The sequence below is a fragment of the Hypomesus transpacificus genome, chromosome 8 (genome assembly GCF_021917145.1).
Source record: "Hypomesus transpacificus isolate Combined female chromosome 8, fHypTra1, whole genome shotgun sequence".
NCBI classification, from domain to species: Eukaryota; Metazoa; Chordata; class Actinopteri; order Osmeriformes; family Osmeridae; genus Hypomesus; species Hypomesus transpacificus.
The window spans coordinates 13,287,494-13,310,645 of NC_061067.1; the positions used below are offsets into that span (position 1 = coordinate 13,287,494).

Here is a 23,152-nt window from a genome sequence, read left to right on the forward strand (position 1 = left end):
CAAATCTCTCACTAACTTCAATGGAGAGGTGGGTACAATTTGTCAGAGAATTTCGAAAGTAGACATGTTTTTAAACTGCCGGTAGAGTCGTATTTCTGACCGCACAGACATATAAAGGACATGTCTGCTTTCGGGAGAGACTTGGGTCTCGGAAAATATCCTAATTTTTTGGATTGGACGTATAGTTTTGCGTCTAGGTTAACTTGTTTGAGGTGTGGATTCCAGCTTAATTTGTGATTCTCTCTGCCCAGCTTGTTAGCGATCACAGCTGCGCCATCACCGAGGCAACCAAACAGACACGCACCATGAAAGCAGAATTGGGTGACGTTTTGGAAACTGCCAAAAGAGTTGTATTTCTGACCGCACAGACACATAAAGGATATCAATGGTTTCGGCAGAGTCTTGGGTCTATAAATATCCTTATTTTTGGGATTGGATGTACAGTTTTGCATCTAGGTCAACTTGTTTGAGGTGTGGATTCTAGCCACATTTCTCATAATTGAGCTAGCGCGATGGCTCTCTCCATAACTAAAAACGGTTCGACTTTTTTCCCCACAATCGACCAAATTGGCCAAACAAGGTATGTACATTGAACTTAAAGTGTACATCATCTAGCTAGATCGTTTTTATTTGAGCAAGTTTTAGAGAAATCTGCCAAAAGCGAGGGGCGACTGTCATAGCTGACCGTCACGAACAGCCAAACCAGGGCTGGGGTAGTTAAGTGTTTGCTGCAGCTGGTGTTAAGCCTACGAACAAACGCTTCGTAACTGGAAAGCTTTTACTTTTAATTGACGATATTGAACACATATGTAAAGTAACTTGTCTTTACTCTAAATATCTTCTCCGTTTTTAATTTGAAGTCGTAAATCTAGCTTATGTAGGAAATCTTCCTTTGCATCCTCTCTAGCTTCACGCCTTTGGTTATTATTCAAGCCTAAGGTGTTAATACATACCACTTTGAAACACTTGGAAAAAATGATCCGCTGGTTAGATGAAGCATGATCTTGTTATTTACGTATAAAAAACTCACCAGGGACAACGACAACATCGGCAACCCTGCACTATGAATTATTATTTTGATGTCATCTTAAATTAAGTGTCTGAACAGGACTGGGTGTGCAGGCACGTATGATTAGTTTCTCCTCCGTCTTGAGATTCTAGGTTAGAAATGTTGCCAGTCTGTTGCCAATGACCAGCGGTTGCTACGTTTTTCCAGCAAGTTCAAGTCATTCCAGTGTTGTCCTCTTACCTTCAAATTTGTTCAACCCAGACTTCAACAACTGGTTTCCTGCAGCTCATCTTTCTGAAATGTTCCCCTTTTTGTTTTGCATTTTTCTTATTTTCTTCTATTTTCTGCCTTCATCTTGCTCCAGGTCCTTTCAAAAAATACATTTCACAGCAGTATCTTCCAACTGCCAGTACTTTTGCATTTTTTCCCATCTTTTCTGTACTTTTCTGCTTTCATCATGCTGCAGGTCCTTTCTAACATACATTTCAGGCCTTTTGAAACTCCAGCAAATATTGTTTTGCTACATTTTCAAATTTGTATGCATTGTTTCTCTTCTTTCTGATTTTTTTCACTTTGTTTTGCATTTTTCTTCTCTTTTCTGTAGTTTTATGCCTTCGTCCAGCTCCAGCCCCTATTTAAATACCTTCCGGTCGCTTTAAAGCTTCAGCTTATAACTTTCTGAAAATGTTCACAATTTTCAGCTTTTTTTTACATGGTCAGCGATCCCCATTCAGGTTTTCAGCACTCTCACTGCTGTTTCGCAGGAACAGCCTTTTCTAGTTGTTTTTATTTTTGCCCCCCTAAGGCTCAGTCAATATTTGGACTACACTGACAACGGCTGTGTCAAAATGTTTGTCTTGGTCTCGATTGCGTTGCTTGTATTGGGATTTACGTTCCGTTGCACAGTTTAGGAGGTTACGTTTTAGTGGCAACAAAGTGCCTTTAGTCGACGAAGGGTAATCTGTGCTAGCTACGTCACCACGTCAACACACGTCAGCAACGACGCATGGATACAACGTGATAGAGACGTTCTAGCACGCAAATTGGAGCTTGGATTACGAGTGAAAAATACCACCCCCAAAAATCCCAACCATTTGGCTTTGTTGAGAAAGTGATTTCGAGTGGAACTGCCATCTTGGATTTTTGATTTAGTTAAAGTTGTTAAAGTCTTTGAAAATTGAGCGAGTGCGGGTCGCCCGTGAGACCGCCTAGTCTTTTAGGCGGCAGACATGCTAGAGAGCGTCATATCATAGTAGTATTTTTGTAGCTAATTTTGTAGTTTAATTTTACACGAAAAAACAGAAAGAGGGAAATGTTATGACAATATGACTATTGTGAAGACATCCAGGTGGTGAGATTTTAATGTAGGTTGCTGTAGAAACTTTGATTTGTTTGCTATGTGAGAGCCCCGTCAGCCTCCATTGACAATTGTGGCAGCAACAACAGTGTTGTCGATCTGCATCTGATGAGTCTTTTCTTAATTTCGTACCAGGGTCAATTCTACATCCAAATAGATAGCAGTGTTTTAAAGATATGGCGACTGTGAAGACAGCCAGCGGGTCAGCATATTTTTGTTATTTGTGTAAAACTTGGAATTTGAGTGAGACCGCGTCTTGTTTTGATGTTAGCCTCAGAGTCACAGACTCGGCTCGCCAACTGGCAGTGTGTAGTAGTCTACAGTCATGGGCGTCGCCACAATGTAACTTGAGGGGTCCCCCCCAAAAAGTCGTTTGGACCCCCCCACATTTGTGATCAAAATATTAGTGCATGACTGGTCTACTAGTCCAGCAATCTTTCCATTGCTTCACAATCAAATCCGTTCCACTTTATCAGTAGGGAAAATACCCATAGCAATAGAATTCCACTCCACGTTTTCTAGAAAAACAGCATCACGCACGCAGATTCAGCTCCCATACTCCCATGATCGACGCATCGCGCTTGCAGCTAGCACTTCAGACATGACTGTTCCACAGACGAGATGGACATAAGGAGGGTTTTTTCGAGGAGGAGGAAAGTAAGTCAAAGTTGCCCAGTTTTCCCTTCAGTGGCCAAAGCACCCTTATGAGACATTCTCTGACTATAATAGCATTAGTTAAGTCACAAAGATCCTTCTGCAAACATTATGATTATTGCTAGCTAGATTAGCAAGCTTTTTACCTACATCTAGCACTAGGCAATACCATACTTTATTTACCCTTTACAAGTGGAACAGCATTTGTTGATTTCTTAATCTGGGTCTGAAATATGTTGTGCTTTTAGCCGTGTTCAGACCTAGGCGTCTGTTTCAGGCAGAAAGAGATGACAAGGATGTTTTTTCCCAATTAGCTACAAAAGAAATTGCTGGTGTTTTTTTTATTGCCATAACAACCGTGAGCTAATCGCAGAGTTAATTTTAGCTAACATGCTAGTTTTTCTTACGACTGAAAAAAAGAAAAAAAAAAAAGAATTGTTTCAGTGTCCAATTTAAATAAGTTTGCTCAACTTGTAATTTTGACAATTCGCAGAATTCTATTGCTACATGTTAGTCTGTAACATGAAGGCAAAACTGATTCAACCATTAAAACCATATATCCTCTGAAAGCTTATACCCTCAGGATGTTATCTAATGAGACACGTCCATCTCTCCATATTAGTATGCTGCCCATGCATAATAAATTCGGTATTGGTAAATGGAGTAGGCTATATGGCTGATACCCTTTTGGGCTGTGCCATTTAGGGAAACTGATTCAACCACCTAAACCATGTATTTTCTGAAAGCTTACATACTAAGGATGTGATCTGTGGAAAAGACTACAGGTTTGAACACAAATTTTATCATTTCTGAACTGTCCAGTCATACTTTAGGGAGATGCTATTTTTTTATGTAGCTTACATAATTATTAGGCTACTTAACCTTTAACCAGCGTGTTTGCACATGTCGGCCACCGTAGATAATGTATCGAACGCCGGTCATTATTGGGAAAATAAGCCCCTTCAGGGCAAAACAAAACCCCTTCGCTTCGCGTCAGGGTGCTGTTCGCCCTGTCGGGGCTTATTTTCCCGATAATGACCGGCGTTCTATACATTATCTACGGTGGCCGACATGTGCAAACGCGCTGCAAACTAAGAAAACACATGCGTAGACAAAACACAAGCACATTAAGAAAACATCTTCATTAATTTGACAACACATGTGCAGCATTCAGCAAACACGCAGCAAATACACACAACACAACCAAATACATAAACACACTGCAAATACGCGTTGCAAAAACGAAAGCACGCAAACCGAAAACGCATCCAGTTAGCTATGGAGTTATATTAGTTTCATAATTCAAACAAACAAACGCAACACGATTCAAACAAACTTAACACGATCCAAACAAACGTAACACGATTCATACAAACATAACACGATTCAAACAAACGTTATTACATTCGTTTGCAACCTGACAAACACAAATTGTGAATCCCTGCATTCGTTGAGGTGAATCCCTGCATTCGTTGGTGTGGACTTTTGGAACTTTCCTGACGCGCTTAGACTCACAAATGCATTTTTTCTAAAAGATATCCTCTGCAGCCTATCAGATCGTCTCTTCCAATTTTAGCCAATCACCGGAGAATGTCTAATATGGGTAGACGGGCTCTGCGTTAGCCTAGGAAACACGGAAAATGACTAAACATGAATCCTGCCATTCTCAACAATATTCAATCACGTATGATCATCGGTTTAATAAGATTAACAAGAAACATTTCACCTACATTCTACCAGACGACATTGCTCGTGATCTGAAGGAGACTATGTCCGTCATTATGGCAGGTTGTTGAAGACCACAGACACGTTAATGTGATTGGCTAAAATTGGAAGAGACGATCTGATAGGCTGCAGAGGATATCTTTTAGAAAAAATGCATTTGTGAATCTAAGAGCGTCAGGAAAGTTCCAAAAATCCACACCAACGAATGCAGGGGATTCACACCAACGAATGCAGGGATTTGTAACTTGTGTTTGTCAGGTTGCAAACGAATGTAATAACGTTTGTTTGAATCGTGTTATGTTTGTATGAATCGTGTTACGTTTGTTTGGATTGTGTTAAGTTTGTTTGAATCGTGTTGCGTTTGTTTGTTTGAATTATGGAACTAATCTAACTCCATAGTTATCACAACGGACGTTTTCCAGGCCTCTAGGGGGAGAGCCAAGTGGAACATTTTCGGCCCCATGGAGCGAAAGAGAAAGAGAGAGCATATGAAAAGTTTGGACCAACATCGAAGTCTTTTGAAAAACTGTGAAAGAGGAGGGGCACATGTAAAAATGAATACTAATCTTTTAATGTAGCCTTTACTTCGATTTTGGTCCTATTCAAAACAAACTTCTCATCTGCCCTCTCTGGTTCTAAAATCACGCTCTTGTATTTAGCGCTCCCACTGGCCTGGAGCACTTCCGTTGTGTTCTCTGGATGCAGCGTTTTTCTGTTTGCATTTGTTTTCAGGGTTTGCGTGTTTTCCTTTTTGCAGTGCGTTGCTATATTTGCAGCGTGTTTATGTATTTGGTTGTGTTGTGTGTATTTGCAGCGCGTTTCTATATTTGCAGCGCGTTTGCTGAATGCTGTGCATGTATGGTCAAATACATGTTTTCTTAATTTGCTTGTGTATTGTCAATTTGCTTGTACTTTGTCTATTTGTAGCGTGTTTGCACATGTCGGCCACTGTAATTATCCCTTACAAAATCAAAGTTCTCATTTCCGGCGCTTTCAAACAATCAGTGAAGTGTGGATAGCAACAGCAGCTAGCTTTCCTCTAGCAAACTGCTTTTTAATTAGCCATGTCCCCCTAAATTAATATCGAACTTATTTACGTTTTGGGGGGCTTATTTTCAGTTGGCAGACGGTACTATTTGAATCGCAATTCCATCTGAAATACTGCCAGTGACAACGTTGTTACAGTAGCTTGTTTCAAGGTTTTTTGTTTGTTTCAAAGGGTGTTCTTAATGAATTATGCAATATGAGTAGGCTAAATGCTTGAAAATATCACTAGATGGGAAAACGGACCCACCTGCAACCGACGCAAGCAAGCACACCCTACAATTTCCCCAGAAATTGTACCCTCTCTAGTTAAAGAAAGATTTTTGACTTTGATAACTCAGGCGAGCCCATGGCTCTCCCGAGGTAAACCCACCAGTGTACTGAAATCCTGAAATTCTACTCTACTAGTTTGGAATTTGGGTGAACTCACCAGTAAGTACTCTGATTGTTGGTCCGCTCAATCTCATATTTTTTTATTTGTTCGTAAATGTATCTGGGGGAAATGCAGCCAAGAGCCAGCCTGTAGAAATAAGCAACACAGTTAGATACCAATCTGTTCATTGGTAATTCACGCAGTTACCAAATTGACTCAGGTCAAATGGTTACTCTGCCTTGTTTTGCAAATTAGTTCTAAATTTACATTTCAATAAATGAAGGTTAAGTATGAATGGAATGCTTAGGTTAATTAATGCTTTCTGTGTCCTATGCCTTTTCTGGTAGTATAGGCCCATTTAGGCAGGTAAGTATATAAGGCCTTTTGTTAATACAATATTGTCCAATAACCTTTAATGTGTTTTGTAATGTAAAGGCATTCGCAATGAAATGAAAGTAAGCGTAGTAAATAAAATACAATTAGTTATTTAGAAGTGAATTTGCTTTTACAACTGATAATAATCCACTTTCAATGGGGCTGGCAATGAACAGAACGACAATATAAAGTGGACATAGTTTTAGTACAGATCAGTGGATTTTGTTACATAAATTAATGTGTTTACTGATGTCAAAACTGCCAGCACATTGCAAATGTACAAGAGCTGTATGGTGAATTATGTGTACAATTATGACAACTGGCTCAACCATTGCGCATGTAATGACTTCTGCTATGAACTAAATGTTTAGATATGTGTGGTGGTAAGAATTTTTTTACAGAGAACCATATAGTAAATTTTAACAACATAACATAAGCAATTTATAACATAGGAAACAGCAGACAAATGAAGGCTACATAATTATTTGCATAAATGTAGGCTACCACTGCATTGGCAACTTGATAAGAATAGTTGTGGAGGTTGGATAAGTACTTCAGAGATGACAGATAATTTCAATTGTGATCTGAGAAATACAGGTACTAAAACCAATGAGATCATCACCAGCTGAATCACGGGCACTGTGCACTAGTAATCTTAATGCATGCACATATATTTGCCTACCATTCAGGGTAAAATGTTTTATTTATAATTTTTTTGTGTAACTTATCATATTTCTTAAGATGTGGTATTCAGTCGTGCCATTTGTGTGTTTTGTACTATGTTGGCACTTCACATTCTGCAGGAGTGTTTAATTGTCTCATTTCAGAGAGGTCAGTAAATCATGTTTACAGTTCTCCTATATTGGCCCAAATGAGTGAACAGTTTTTTTGCTTCACGCTGGAAGATTAGTGTCAAACATTTGTGTTTGTACCCCCCCCCCCCCCCCCTTCTTCCCATCTGTGAAGTGAATTTTGTTGCCTCCTGGTATGAAATGCGCTGTATAAATAAAGATTGATTGATTAGTTGGTTACACTCACCAAGGACTAAACTTAGTGGAATAGTCCACACCAATCAATCCATTTCGAGTTTCCTTGTAGGTGGCTACAGCATCCTAAAACAAGAGATCAACATTTATGAACCAAAAACTATGCAGACCACCGTGAAGCCAACTACATTTCTCCGAGGAGTATTATGGAATAATCTGAAACTGCTTCTTTGCAGAGAGAACATTACTGTATCCCAGAAATAATGCTTTAGTCGGGTTAAGGCCTTGGTCTCCCCCCCTGTGCAGGGAAAGGCAGAACGGGGGTCAGCTACAGGCTCTGAAAACAATACAAATAGAAAATGTGCAAGCTTCATATACACAGACAAAAACAATTTTAATAAAATTTCCTTGAGACACAAATAATACCAAATGATCACTGTTTCATGGTGTGGGGGAGTGTATTTAAAATTATCTGTATAAACAAGTAACATCGTGATACCGAATGTGTTAAGCTCTCACCTGTTTGCTCCAGATCCTCAGGACTAGGCATAGGTCCTTCCTCTAGGCCAGATGGGACAGGGTGCAGCTGGTCTGGGGTTGAAAGCACTGGTCTCACCCTGACCTGGGTCTCAACTGCCTTCCTGAACTGTGTGTACACATCAGGTAGCCTAAAAGAAACAGAAGGCAAGATGGCATACAGAATCAAAATTGTAGGGCTGAATTAGAAGAGACCTAGGGCCTCATTTATAAAGCGTGCGTAAGCTCAAAAACCATGCATACGCAAATATTTTACATACAAGTAATAATTTATGAAAACAACATGGTGAGACCAGGCACAGCTCTAGACCATGCCTATGCACATTCTGATGATGTTTGTGAATTAATGGCACCATCTTGGCCAGATGTTAAAAAAAAGAATATATTTCTTCAGAGCACACATGCACCTTGTATTCTTCAAATTCTGACCACACAATTTAATTAATTTGAAGTTCTCTAAAGACTTATAGCACATCCATCATTAAAGGTCACATGACATGAAAACGTCATTTTAGGAGGTTATTTAACATTAATGTGAGTTCCCCTAGCCTGCCTTTGGTCCCCCAGTGGCTAGAATTTTCGATAGGTGTAAACCAAGCCCTGGGTGTTCTTCTCCGCCTTTTAGAAAATGAAGGCTCAAACACTGTTTGAAAATCTGCTCCTTGTGACGTCACAAGGAGCCTCTGCACAACCAGTAGCCTATCTTTTTTTTTTTTTATTAAGTTTTGCATGTCTGCGCCAAACATTTCAGCCACCACTGTTTCCTTAACTTGAGCCAATACAAAGTTGGCCTTGCTGACCGTCTGAAATTAAGGCGAGACACGGCAGGCAAAAATAGGAGTTTTTCGTATACTGGTCAATTTTGATTCTTAGCTATTTTGCTTCCTCAACATGTCTATTTTCAAACTAGTTGAAAGAAAACGTTCAAAATATATTTTTAAGTGTTTATTTTACTGCACTTTGTCTTGTTGAGCCTGTGGATTTCACCAAAATTCAACAAAAGTTAGCATTCTAACGTAACATACAGTGCCGCGACCGTTCGCTTCACCATTACATTCGTGGTATCGTTGTAAAGCTCTCTTTCTCCTGCACAATGTTATCCGATCCAAACATGGTCATTTCCTTTGTATCAGCAACCAATCGTGAAAGTACAAAGGGAGGGTTTGACCTAAATAAGAAATCTGATTGGCTGGAGTCGATTTCTGATAACCTGATTCGTTCAAATGCATCACGTGATGCGCACTGACACTTCCTGGTTTAGCTGTCAGCGAGACCTTTTGAATCTCAAAATGCCGAAAGAAGCACTAACACAAACTTCTAAGAAAATAAGACAACTATTGTCACTTCCGAGATAAAAGGCTCAACAGTTTAATGAAGACGACTGTCAAGCTCACTCTATGCGAAAATTATCGATGGGAAAAGAGTAGATACCGCTGAACATGAACAACGCGCCTCACAGCTGAAAGTTTATGTAGCGCGATTGCATGAACTGGTTAATGAATTAATTTGTCCTGATTGCACAAGGACAGGGTTTAAAATTATAATTCATCCGCATAATCATGGCTTTTAGTAGTAGTTTGCTTCTGGAGTGTAGTCCGTGCAAAATAGATGGGCAGGCTACCGCAAAAGTATATATAGACTTACATCTACGCGTCTGCAAGACGGAACGAGAAATGACGTTGCCTTTGACTTGAATGTGCGAATGGTGCTCTTAGCCCACGAGTTAGGGTTGGGGTATGGGAAAATAAATGCATCTTTCCCACTCTGGTCAAATGTGGCACTTTGGATAACATCAATGACTAATGAAAGCATTGCTGTATTGTCTTCTCCCCACACCCCCACCCACACAAACACTGCTCCACTGTAGCCTTCATCAATTTGTTTTACGGATCAATAAAGTATATAATTCATGTCTTATTTAGTCAGTTTTACAGTAGACCCCACAGGCTTTTCCCTTTAATATCAGGGTGGAGAATATTTAGATAATGTCGCCTACCAATATACATACATTTATTTACTTTAGTGGCAAAAACATAACTTTAACAATAAAACTTGGCCAAATGAACAGTAAGTAAATACACTAAGCATTAGATTTTAGTGGCAGGAATGGAGAGAGGGCTGGAGTCACTGCAAAGGACCAGGGAGCAGATCATGCAGGCTTTCTGGTGTTGGTATAGAAAAGCAGAGGAGAATGGCAATCACCTGGTAGCCATAAACACCATGCTGGAACCTATTTAACCCATGAGTTGGGGAAGCAGCTTATCCCAGTGAACCACCGCATGTCAAGTGACAGCCTGCTGCAGCGAATGCAGCATTGAGGCACTAAGAATGCAAACGAGTGCCTCAACTCTGTTGTATGGGTGCGGTGTCCAAAAAGCAGAGTTGAGGCATCAGCCAGTATGGCCATCTCCACTTTTAATGAAGGTGCCTCTGCCATGCTAAGTGTATGGAGAGGTTGTGGCTTCAGAGCACAGTTGTTACAGTTAATGCCATGAGGGAAACTGATCGGTTCTGAATGTCCAAATCTGAGGCTTACGCAACCAGAATGAAGCAGAGACGCAAGTGTCTGAGCACTGCAATACTGAATAGGCATCAGCTAGATAGGGATGAGGGTCCAACATATGAAGCAGGCATGGAAAACTAGGCTGCATAAGTTAAGCTATAGGCAAAGTTAAGCAGGATGGACAACCACCAAACCAGGGTGGAAGTTCTAGTAGCAGTGTGTCTGTGCGAGTGCGTGTGTGTTTTACTACAGTTCTGTTCAGTTAAAAGCCAATACTGGTTACATTTTCAGTTTGAATGTGTTTGGGATGTTTTCTGTTGTTGTTGCTAAGGTCTTGATGAGATATTTTGTCTGTAAATAGTGCTTTCAAATCCATTTGTACACAATTTTACAACACTCTTTTTTAAAAGCCTGTTTTCTCAAAATGAGGTTTTTCTCATGCTCTGAGCGTGAAATCTCCACTTCTGTAGTACTTACATACATCAAACTTTCTATTTATCTTCCTATTTACTTTGTCTAGGAGTTTACAAAGGGGTTTGTTAATAAATGTTTCATAGCCTGATTTATCTGGAATTTTATTCAAAAAAAGTGGCGAAAATCGTTTTTTTATGAGTGTTGACAGTATTTTCTGATTTCTGAAGTGATAAAAAGAGATATCAAAAATCTCCTCTGTAAAAAACTTTATATTCAAAGTATCAACCATAGGACAAAAAAAGTTTTTACTTAGCTTTAACCAATATTCAGATTTCAATTCTGGAATGCAAAATTCTGGAATGCAAAAAAAACATTGTCTTAATATAAGTAATCAACTGGGGAAGTTTAATGGTGATATCTATCAGTTAAAATTTGTACCCTATTAACCTGTGGTGTCTGGCCTTAAATTCTGGATCAGTAGGCTACTCCTTGGTCCAGCTACAAACCTCGGACAAGTAAGTCAACTAACGCTATATCCTTTTGTTGCTTACTATATGGTTACCTAGCTTGCTACCTTTAGAATCTGGCTGTAACATTAGCTCTGCAGCTATCAGCTTAGGTACTGTCGCTAATGTAAAAGTAGATAGCATCAAGTATGTGTGTGAATACACATTCTGTAACGCAGTGTTGTACGCTTCGTTATGTGGATAACGTTTTGCTGTTTGTGTTATGGCGCGCGCGATATCCGCCTTTCCCCACTTTGAAATGACTGAGTGTGCAGCTCTGCAAACCAGGGTTATCAGATGAGAATGGGCAAATTCAAGGCATCTTACAGCAACGGGTCTACGAGCCATTGCGATACATCCACTGTAAACATTAGCGCATGGTACCGCCTCTCTCCTTCTTATTTAGCATTTAAAGCTACAGACACAGAAACAGCGTGTTCTGAGGAAAGCTCATTGTGGGACTACTCGTAGTGGCTATAATTCTGCACCAAGTCTGAATTTCAGAAAAAAGACTTCAGATACAGTATTAGGGGACCACTAAGGCCTATATAAAAGCATCCAAAAACAGCATTTCATGTGACCTTTAATTAAACTGAGATTTATGTTATTGTTGTGAAAGAACAAAGTATAATACGCAATGCTTTAGTGTATTTGCACTACACGTATCAATACCTGTTGTGAAGTAGGTACCGTATTTCTTCGAATAAACGCCACCCTCAAATAAACGCTGCACCAAAAAAATCAGAAAACGGTTATTTAATAGGTTAAATTCAACCCCAGTGTTTATTACACATGTAGGCCTACATAACTTTCTGCACAGCTTTCTGTTTAAAAGCTAAGGTGTATGAACGTTTCGGCATGCTGCTTCAGATTTCTACAAAATGTAGAACACTTGTATTTGAGACAGTTGTACTACCAACGCACACCTAATTGGTAGCCAATGAGAAAGAGAGTTGCCGCAATCAGACAAACAAAGAATAGACAAGGTCAGTGTTAGTAAATGAAACCTGCGTTTTTAGCAGCATGATTCATTTGTCACAAAACCAGCAACAAAGTTGTTTATGGTTGCACTGCAGCTACAATTCACAAAATCTCTCTTACTAATTAAACGCCGCCCTCGAATAAACGCTGCACAAAAAATTTACAATATTTAATAAACGCTGCAGTGTTGATTCAAAGAAATACGGTATGTTTACTAATATATTAAAGTATTGTCCCAGCAATCTGAACTATGACTTTTGGTTCTGTGTAAATAAAGCTCCACATTGCATGTGCACAAGGTGGAGGTGAACATTAAGTGTATAAAAATTCATTAAGTAATATGTGATGCACAAATGGTGCTGACAAATGCATTCAATGGAGACTGGATGTGATGCAGCTCTAATGGAAGTAAAACATGCACAGTCAACTGCACATTTATGTCTAATCTGAGGCATTAAAGGGGCGGAGCATGAAGCTCACTCGTGAAAATATTTAGGTAGAGTTCAGATTTATGATCGGAAACATGAGTACATGTAGTGTATGCCAAGTTTATAAATAGTTGCATATGTCAAATGTGTTTCCCATGCATGCAACCACATAGTATGAAATCCACATTTGAATATCTATTCATATTTTTATCTTGTGAGTCTGATACAGACATCCCAACTTGAAAAACGAATTTCTGCTGATATATGCCAGTTTTATAAATTAGGCACTTCCTTCTGAGACTATTATATGTTGCTTCAATTGCGCAGGTTTAACAGATTATGGCATGTAGTAGACCAAAAGTGTAGGTATTCCAGCCGAGGAAAGATGCGCTGCGCTGGACACGAGTTCACGAAGGAAGCTAGCCAGCTGAAAAGAAAAAACGCCTTGCACCCAACCGGATTTCCAGACAACTTCTACAATGATGGATGGGTACACAATCAGCGATGAGGGTTTCTCTACAAAATGGCAAAATTAAAGTAAAAAAAGTACAAACAAATATACACACAGTACACACTAGTTACACGTGTTAACCAACTTTACACTCTCTCACAAACAAACACGCTAGTCACACACGTTTATCTCAGTCATTTTTATCTCCAGTGGGTAACGTTTAAAGCTAACATCTAAAGCTAACGTTATAATGAGACACATTAACCATAGCCTCATGAGTTGGCTAATAATAATAACGCGACTAAACGAGACGAAATAACGTTGTAACATTTCGTCTAGTTTTTATTTTGTAAACCACATTTCGTCTTGTTTTTATTCGTCAACAATATTGCATTATACATTTAATTATAGTCATCGTCACATGACCAGCATTTACGTTGCGTTTCGTCTCGTTTTCGTCACGTAATAAAGGTTCGTTGACAACGATATTTAGTCATAATTTTCGTTGACAAAAGCAACACTACTTGGAACTGTAATTTCTGTCAGAATAACAAAAATAGATGTTTATACCTCTGACTGGATTAGAACCCACCACGCTTCGCACATCAGCACTGCATCTCATCCTACTAAGCCATTCACAAATTTAAGACTAGGGATGCACCGATCCGACTTTTTCAGTCCTGATACTGATAAAGATGCCTGGGCTTTATGTATCTGTCGATACCCGATACCGATCCGATACCGTTGTTGAATTAATAATAAACTGTATACCTCCCACCTTATACCTTCTTTCCACCATGTGGAAAAGACTTAAGGCACCAGACTTTCCCAATGACACAAAATAACAGATGTAATCTACTGCATTCTTATTTATTTGTTATTTAAAAAACAATTGTGCATTCAAAATGCGAAAATAGAATGTAATCAAACGTATGGCCTATTAAAATAATTAAAATATAGCAGTAGAAACAAAATAGTGTATTGGTCAAACATACAATAGTAATTTAACAGCTACCAAACATTGTAAACATGTAAAAATATTTGAATTTGTATTTATTTGTTGTGGCTGGTGTATGAACCATGGAAGTTTTTTGCTTAAAGCATTGCACCGTGCGGTGTACAGCTCGTGTCCAACCAGTGGACAGAACTTAAAAGCAACATGGAGTCAGCCAAAGAGTTGGCTGTGTGGAGATATTTCACGCTTGCAACGCCAACCAATTCGTCGGCTGTTTGCAATGTCTGCAAAGTAAATGTTTTGAGGGGTGGTGGTAGTACTGCAAAGTACAATAGTACCAATTTAATCAAGCACATCCAAAAGCACAATGCTAGGAGCACGCCAAATTCCTGCAGCTCAACGACCCTACTATACCGTAGAATCTACAGTGTAGAACGAGTAGCGTCGCACATGTGATCGTTCGAATGCGGGTCTCACAGCTTGCATATACGATTTCGAAAATTCCAACTGAATATTTTCCGATAGACAAAAACTATGCGACAAACGCTGTATGGCTTCAATATGTACTAATGAGAAGGCTAACAAGTAACACTAGCATGCTAGTAGCATTGCTTCGAGTATTATGCTTGCTGTGGAAACTGTTGGAAATATTTAGAACTCACACATCTAAAGGTTCGGTTAACTCATGCTGTTAAAAAATGACATAGAATGTGCTGTGAAAAAAAGGATGGATCGGCCAGTGAATCGGCTAAATTTTCCGATCCCCGATCCAGCTATTTTGTCAATATCGGGGCCAATATCCAATCTTAGTATCGGATCGGTGCACCCCTACTTAAGACATTTGACCGTTCAGATTTTGTATCAGAAAATAAGCATTTTCTCCAATGTGTTAGGATTAGGGTTGAAGAAGGTGATGCGCCACCTACTGTTGAGGACATGAAGTTTGCGGTATTGCACAAAAACACAAACAAGGACGTTGATGTAAATGTTAAAAGATAAAAAAGCTCCTTTACTTCAATAATTATCTTCTTAATTCGTAGACTCTAGATTTTTTAAAACAATATCAATCATATTGCTGTGTTCGCAGTGTGTCCCACAGATTAGAAATCTAATTGTGGCGGGGAGGGGGGGGGGTCGTAATAATTCCTTCGTTAATAATTCGTTACACAGTTAATTTGTTAATAATTTGTTACATTAAATATTAATCCAAAATGATTCACACCTTCACAAAATTAACAACAACTAACATATCATTTCTGCATTATGCATGTAGCAACGCTAGTGCTAAACAACTATTTAACTGGTCGGCTCCATGACGCCGGGTAAGTAGCTAGCTCCTTAGACTTCTCACCAAAAGAACGAAGGGAAAACTTTGAGTACTGTATGTCGCTCTGGATAAGAGCGTCTGCTAAATGACTAAATGTAAATGTGAGTAAGGTACCTTGCGAAAAGTAGCCTCAACTTTCCTCGACTTTTAGCTACGACACTAATGCTGAAGGCTCGCTGATATAGCTGTCGGTCTTACTAGAACGGCATATGTATGCATTGTTGCTAACGTGTGCTGACGTTGTGACTGTGTGCATATGTGAGAAAGACGCATGAGTGACAGAGAGACGGAGGGAGAGCAGGGGAAAGGAAATGCAGCTGAACGAATACGCTGCGTGTTTTAACCTAAATAGCGATTAAAAAAAAAAAGTTTTACGAATGGCAATGTGTGGCGGCCGGTGTTGATTCTGTGGCGCACCGCCACAAATTAGTCTATGTGTGGGAAACACTGGTGTTCCTCTATTCGTTGAGATTGGGATTAGGTTGTCCACAATCAAGATATGTACATTTCCTATAAAAACAGGAAAATGGGATGACTGGGTTGCTGCTGTAAAGAATAGCTTACTAACAGGCAAGGGATCCACCTGAACAATCAATATACTTTATTAGAGCTAACTTGGTTGTGAATCTGACACTACCATGCATAGACTACAAGTAGCTACTGTGGTGAACCTGGCTTGTTTTGCAGTGGTTTACACAGTCTCGCTAAACAGATGATCGGAGTGTTGTGATGGGCTCAAATAAACACTCATTGCTATGTTTTACAACCGGAGGATTGACCGGAAGACTAGAAACCGTTTTGTCAGAATAAAAAATAAACTATGCCTCTGACTGGTATTGGACCTACAACCCTTTGCTTACCAGCACAACATCTCATCCAATTGAGCTATTCCCAGATCTGGACTTTGCCAGGTTCAGTAACTGGATAATAAAATAAAATGTTTCTCCTATGGCAAGCATTGTTAGATTTAGTCCAAGCTCAAACAGCTTTAATTCAGTCATATTTTCACATATCATGGTGAAACTTTGCAGAGTACTTCAGGGGGGTGTCACCTTAAAGCCTATTAGGTTTGAAAAACGATCATTCAAAATGACATTTGATTTAGTGACGCAAACATATTGAGGAAATGTGGACAGTTACATAAATACACTCCTTTCAGCCATTTTGTATTTGATTCAACTGTCAGCTGTCTTAAATAATGTTTTTTAAATACATTAATGATACATATCTGTACAAAATGTTAAGTCAATTTGACCTTTTGTTTAACTCGTTAAGGAGTAGCGTCGCACAAATGTGATTGTTCGAAAGCGGGCCCCACAGCGTTGCGTCGCACATGTGATTCTGAACATTCCAACCAACTATTTTCCGATAGACAAAATGTGGTCCTATGGTCCGATGTGGCCCATATTTGGTTTGGGGGTTTCCACTTGGATGAGGTATCAATGTGCCAAATTAGAGCATTTATGACCAGAGACTTTTTGAGATATTGGGGTGCAAGTAAAAATAATAAGAATACTAACAAAAACAATAGGTTCCCTCCTACCGGAGAAACCCTAATAATAAGAATACTAACAAAAACAATAGGTTCCCTCCTACCGGAGGAACCCTAATGAACTGATAAGCTATAGTTACAGACCTTGCTGGTCATGGCGAACTAAGGATAACTGTCATTGAAATTACGTAGCCAAGTAACGTGGCCAAGTAAAATATTAGAAATGTTAAGATATTGAACCAGAAGGATATCATAGAGATGTTAGTCACACAACAGAGACTAGCCAACTTACCTCAACGAGAAGTCTTTGTATTCAGGGGAGTCCTTTCGAGTTCCTGCCATTCCTGAAGGCTTTCAAGCACATCATCCACAGTCGTACAGACAACAAAGACCGCTTGTACTATCTAGAGCAATTCACCAGCGGTAAACCAAGAGAACTTGCCAACATGTGAGCGCACAACAAGGCTACAATGAAGCAAGAAAGCTCTTGACCTATCACTATGGCAATGAGCAGAAAATAGCTGTGGCCTACGTTGACAAGGCTGTCAAATGGCCTCAAGTCAAAGCAGAAGATGCCAAGTCACTTCACAGCTTCTCCATCTTTCTCACCGGATGTAACATTGTCATGAAGGATATGGAATACCTCGAGGAGATGAACAGCCCGAGCAAACCTTCGGATCGTCGTCTCTAAGTTGCCATTCAGACTTCGTGAAAGATGAAGTCATAGCTTTCGACATACAGGAAAGGGAAGGAAGAAGAGCAAAGTTCTCTGATCTCAATACGTACATCAACAGACAAGCTAAGATAGCTTCAGACCCACTGTTCGGTGATGTCAAAGAGTCCTCCGAAGCGAAAGAAAAATGCAAGCCAAGCATTAAATCTGCCAACGGAGGCGGACCAAAAAAGAAGCATTGGCTGTGCTACGAGTGTTAAGCCAGATGAATGGGATGCCTCAGAAACAAGAAAGAACAAGCAGACAAGCAACGCGTTTCAAGAGCCATGCCTGTACTGCAACAAAAGCGTACCCTGAGCGCATGTAACATAATAAGAAGTCTGCCAAACAAAGAGAGAATCAAATTCATTTAAGGATTTTGCTTCGGGGGTCTGACCCAAGGGCACATGGGAAAAGACTGTAAAAGGAGAGCCATGTGTGAAATCTGCAGCAAAAAACACCAAAGCCTGCTTCACAGCAAAAGGGACAAGAACACCGACCAAGAGAACGCCAAGCCTGAGAAGGGTCAAAATTCTCCCAGTGGACACTCAGCTCCACAAGAAGATGCGCCAGCCAAGAGTGAAGTCACGGCAGTCACCGGGGCTGTAGGCACTGACCGTATCCTGTCTATCGTGCCTGTGTGCATTAAATCCAAGAGCAGCAACACGAAAATAGAGACGAGTTCATGGACTCAGGAAGTTCCGCTACGTTTTGCTCCGAAAGGTTGATGGGATAGCTTCAGTTCATGAAGTCTGTGACTGAGACAAGAAAGTCAATGGGCACTACAGCATTGGGATGCCTCTCAGAAACAAAAAAGTGGTGATGCTAAACAAAAAATGTGTTGCCGAGCAACAGGCATCAAACCTGAAAAGGAAACTCGCCAAGAACTACAGCTTCCACAATGACTACAAGACCTTCATGTCAGACCTGCTGAAAGGCTAGCCAGTGGAAGTTCCTGAAGACGAGCGCAATGGCAACAACGGCAGAGTATGGTTCGTTCGTCAACAAGGCGTGACTCATCCACAAAAGGGAAAGCTTCGGGTTGTTTGTGCTTCTTCGTTTCAAGGGAAGTCACTGAATGAGGAACTGTTACAGGGTCCGGACCTCACAAATGGCCTGGTTGGAGTCTTGACGAGGTTTCGACACGAACACATCGCACTCATCTCTGACATTGAAGTTGATGTATCCTCAAGTAAGAGTCCCTGATGAGGACTCTGATCTTCTACAATTCCTCTGATGGCCACAGGGGGATCTGAGCCAGCCTCCGCGTGAGTACAAGATGGTGGTCCACTTGTTCGGGGCCAAGTCGAGCCCGAGCTGCGCAAACTACGCTTTAAGATGGATTGCAGAGGATGGAAAAGACAAGTACCTGAAGCAGTAACTACAGTCCTAGAGCACTTCTACGTCGATGAATGCCTGGTCTCGACGTCCGACGAGAAGAAGGCTACTGCCTTGACCAAGGACCTCATTGCATTGTGTGAGAGTGAAGGATTACGCTTGACTAAATGGTCAAGCAACAGCCGTGAAGTGCTGTCATCACTTCCCGAACAAGAAAGAGCAAAGGAGATCAAGAATCTAGACCTGGACAGGGATGAACTACCCATGGAAAGGGTCCTTGGAGTGGACTGGTGCATAGAATCAGATTCCTTCAAGTTCCAGATCCATGTGAGAAAGCATGCCCATCACCAGACGGGGTACCCTCTCGGTCGTAAGTTCAATATACGATCCCCTTGGATTCCTGTCGCCGTTCATTCTTCTTGCGAAAACCATCGTCCAGAGTCTCTGTGGAACGAAACTTACCTGGGATGAAGAAATTCCAGAAGACGTGGCAAACAGATGGTTCGCCTGGCTGTCTGATCTGAGCCAGTTCGCCAGCTTTTCTGTCAGGAGGTGCATCAAGCCGGAGGGATTTGGTCTTGTGACCATTTCTCTGACGCTAGTGAGAAGGGCTACGGCGTTGTTACTTACCTCCGCATCGAGAACAGCCACGGTCGGGTCTATTGCTCATTTCTTTCTAGGAAAATCCGGAGTTATGCCACTTAAACCAGTCACAATCCCACGCCTCAAGCTCAACGCAGCTACCATTGCGGTGAAAATGGATAAGCTCATGAAGAGAGAGCTTCGGATGGACCTCAAAGAGTCTGTGCTATGGACAGATAGCACCACTGTCCTCCGGTACATCAACAATGACGGTGCTCATTTTAAAACATTCGTAGCAAACAGAGTATTGACAATCAGAGGGAACACAAGGCCAGCACAGTGGAAGTCCGTCAACACGGCTTATAACTCAGCTGACTATGCATCAAGAGGAATGAAGGCAGAGCACTTCATAAAGTGTCAGAGCTGGAATGAAGGTCCTGACTTCCTAGACAAGAGTGAGTCTCACTGGCCTGTCCTATCTAAGTTCTCAAGAGAGATAAGTGAAGACAACGCTGAAGTGAAGCGTACGACCAGCGTGAACATCATCAAGACCGTAGACTCAAGCAGACCTCTCTTCAAGCTGACTCATCACTACTCTGACTGGCACAGCCTGAAGAGGGTGGTCGCCTGGATGTTGAGGCTGAAGAAGCTGCTTCAAAGTCTGTGCAAAATAAGGAAGACGTCGTTAAGAGTCTAAGGCCCAGTCTTCAGAGAGTCAAGATGGGAAAATCAAGACAGTTGAAAACCACATGCAGAAATGGAAATCTACCCTGAAAGGAACCCATTTGACTGTCAAGGACGTTAAAAGAGAAGAAATTGTGATCATTCAGTTCAGCCAAAGTCAAACCTTCCTCGAGTAGCTTTGCACTCTGCAGAAAGGTGAAAAGATCAGGAGAAGCAGTTCTATCGTGAAGCTGGATCCCTTTCTTCAAGATGGAGATCTCCGGGTTGATGGAAGATTGCACCAGGCAGCCTTGCCAGAACACACAAAACATCAAACTATCCTTGGATATGCAAAGGAAATGCAGTGGTGAGAAGTGTGCTTTCAAGGTGTGTGAATCTACCATCTGATCGTCTACTGCCTAACCATCCACCATTCACTAACGTCGGTGTAGACTATTTCGGCCCCTTTGAAGCAAAGCGTGGACGCATGCATGTAAAGCGTTATGGAGTCTTGTTTACTTGCCTTACAGTCAGAGCAGTCCACATAGAAATCGCACACTCTCTCAACACGACTCGTATAAACGCAGTGAGACATTTTATAGCCAGAAGAAGACAAGTCAAGGTCATGAGATCCGATAACGGAACAAACCTGGTGATACAGAACACGAGATCCGCTGGGCAGTGAAAGAATGGAACCAGTCCCAGATCTCTGAGGCTCTACTGCAAAGAGGAGTCACTTGGATCTTCAACCCGCCTGCTGGGTCGCACCACGGTGGTATCTGGGAGCAACAGATAAGAACAGTCCGGAAGATACTTACCAACCTACTGAAGCTCCAGTCACTCGACGACAAATGTCTGCAAACTGATGTGTGATGTAGAAGCAGTGATCAACAGCAGACCACTTACCAAGTCATCTGATGACGTGGACGACCTTGAGCCACTGACGCCGAATCATCTTCTCCTTCTCAAGGAAAAACCAGCACTCCCTCCAGGCGTGTTTCAGATGGAGGATCTATACTCCAAACGAAGATGGAGGCAAGTGCAGTATATCTCCGGCATCTTCTGGAAGCTCTGGTCCAGAGAATACTTGCCCCTCCTACAAGAAAGGCAGAATTGGCTGGAGAAAAAGAGGAATGTGAAAGAGGGAGACATACTCATCGTGGATGAGAGGGCTCCAAGAGGGTCCTGGTTAATGGGAAAAGTGGAGAAGACAATCCCCAACGCCAAAGAGTTCGTCTGTCGGGTCCTTGTCAAAACGAATACCAACACCTTAGAGAGACCCATAGATAAATTGTGTCTCCTGCTCGAGATGGAAGAATCTCATGGACAATAAAGGACATTATAATTTAGGACTTTATTATTTTCTACAGTTGTTTATCTTGTAGGCCTCACCTAGACTAGTCTAGGTTGTTTATGTTGGCTTAGACCTTAGTGAAAGAGTACAGAAATGGTTTAGAATGTACAAAATTGCTTTTTAGTTTTAGTTAGGTAATTGTCATCCCCATGATGAGCAATTAGGGGCCGAAAATGTTAGTGCCATTCTCCATATTGTAATTTAGACTCAGATTTAGATATTATATTATTTTGATTCATTGCATTGCATAATTGGTGGCTAAACCGCGAAGCGGCGAAGCCACCTTAAGTGTTTCTACGTATTCTTATTATTAGGGACCAAGCAGCGAACCATGGGCACTCTTGCGCCACCAACAGGTTAGAGTTGGAGTTGCGTTTACACAACTAACTATTGAACCACATGTCCGATTTTTAAAAATGAGGTATCGTTGGATTCCTTGGGTCAAGCCGAGTACAGCACACACCATGGCGTCAATTTCCTGTTTTATAGATTTTCCGCTATTTCCGGTTTCATCAAAAACCTTTCAAAGCCTACTCCTACAATTTTGGTCAAATCCTCTTCACAATTACCAGATATACTCTTCAGACCATGTTGATCTTCACAACCGTTTGTCCGTGACAGCCAATCAAATTCAGCAGAAAAGCCACCAAAAAGGAAGTGAAGTCATATCTCAGCAGTTCTTTGAGGCAGTGACACCAAATTTGGTATGCTTACTCGGAACCTTATTCTGAGGATGTCCTCCAAAAGTGTCATAAGGGGGCGTGGCCGGAAGCATAAACGTGTTTTTGGATAACTGTTAAAGTGTTTACCTTAATAAAGTAATTTCTTTGTCTCTTGATGTCTTGTAAGATATCAAGCCTGATTATTGATCACTTTTCATTAAAATCGAATGGACGCGGCCGCCATTTTGGAATTCATGGAAAAGTGTAAAAACCTTTTGCACCCCCCAATTATCTTCCAATGTTTACCAAATTTGGCACAGATGATCTTCAGACCCAGCTGCACAAAAGACAGCAGATGGATTTTCCATTTTCAAAACGGTTTGTTCGTTAAAGTCGATCAAAAGCGTTGGCGAAGCCGCCAAATGAGACGCAAGAGCAAATCTCAGCAACCATTTGTGCGATTGTCACCAAACTTGGATTCCATCGTTCCCACGAGGAGCAGAGGTGACCTGCAGTGTTATACCAGAAAGATTACTTTGAACTCTCAGTACTCTTGAAAGCAAACAGATATTTCAACCAAACTTGGTGTGTTGCATGACTGCAACAGGCTGACTTAATTGTTGCAAAAGTGCTATGGAGGCCATGTCCTGCTCTGGACTGCTTGGCCCCTCCATTGCTGCTTGCAGCTATATTTATTGGGTGTGCCTTGCCTTTGGTAAGGGCA

At 41.0% G+C, this 23,152-nt stretch overlaps 2 protein-coding genes across 7 annotated transcripts in view; one reads left to right on the forward strand and one right to left on the reverse strand.

Moving 5' to 3' along the window:
• cry-dash (cryptochrome DASH) overlaps positions 1 to 23,152 on the reverse strand; it is an 86,825-nt gene that overhangs the window by 14,542 nt on the left and 49,131 nt on the right. The window contains exons 5-8 of the mRNA XM_047023631.1: positions 8,043 to 8,191; positions 7,772 to 7,860; positions 7,576 to 7,649; positions 6,220 to 6,309 (exon numbers count right to left, since the gene is read on the reverse strand). Of these exons, the coding sequence (XP_046879587.1) occupies positions 6,220 to 6,309; positions 7,576 to 7,649; positions 7,772 to 7,860; positions 8,043 to 8,191 (402 nt within the window). The remainder of the gene's footprint in view (positions 1 to 6,219; positions 6,310 to 7,575; positions 7,650 to 7,771; positions 7,861 to 8,042; positions 8,192 to 23,152) is intronic.
• The window catches only part of LOC124470004, a 121,433-nt gene that overhangs the window by 6,329 nt on the left and 91,952 nt on the right, over positions 1 to 23,152 (forward strand). The gene's annotated exons all lie outside the window — the stretch shown is intronic.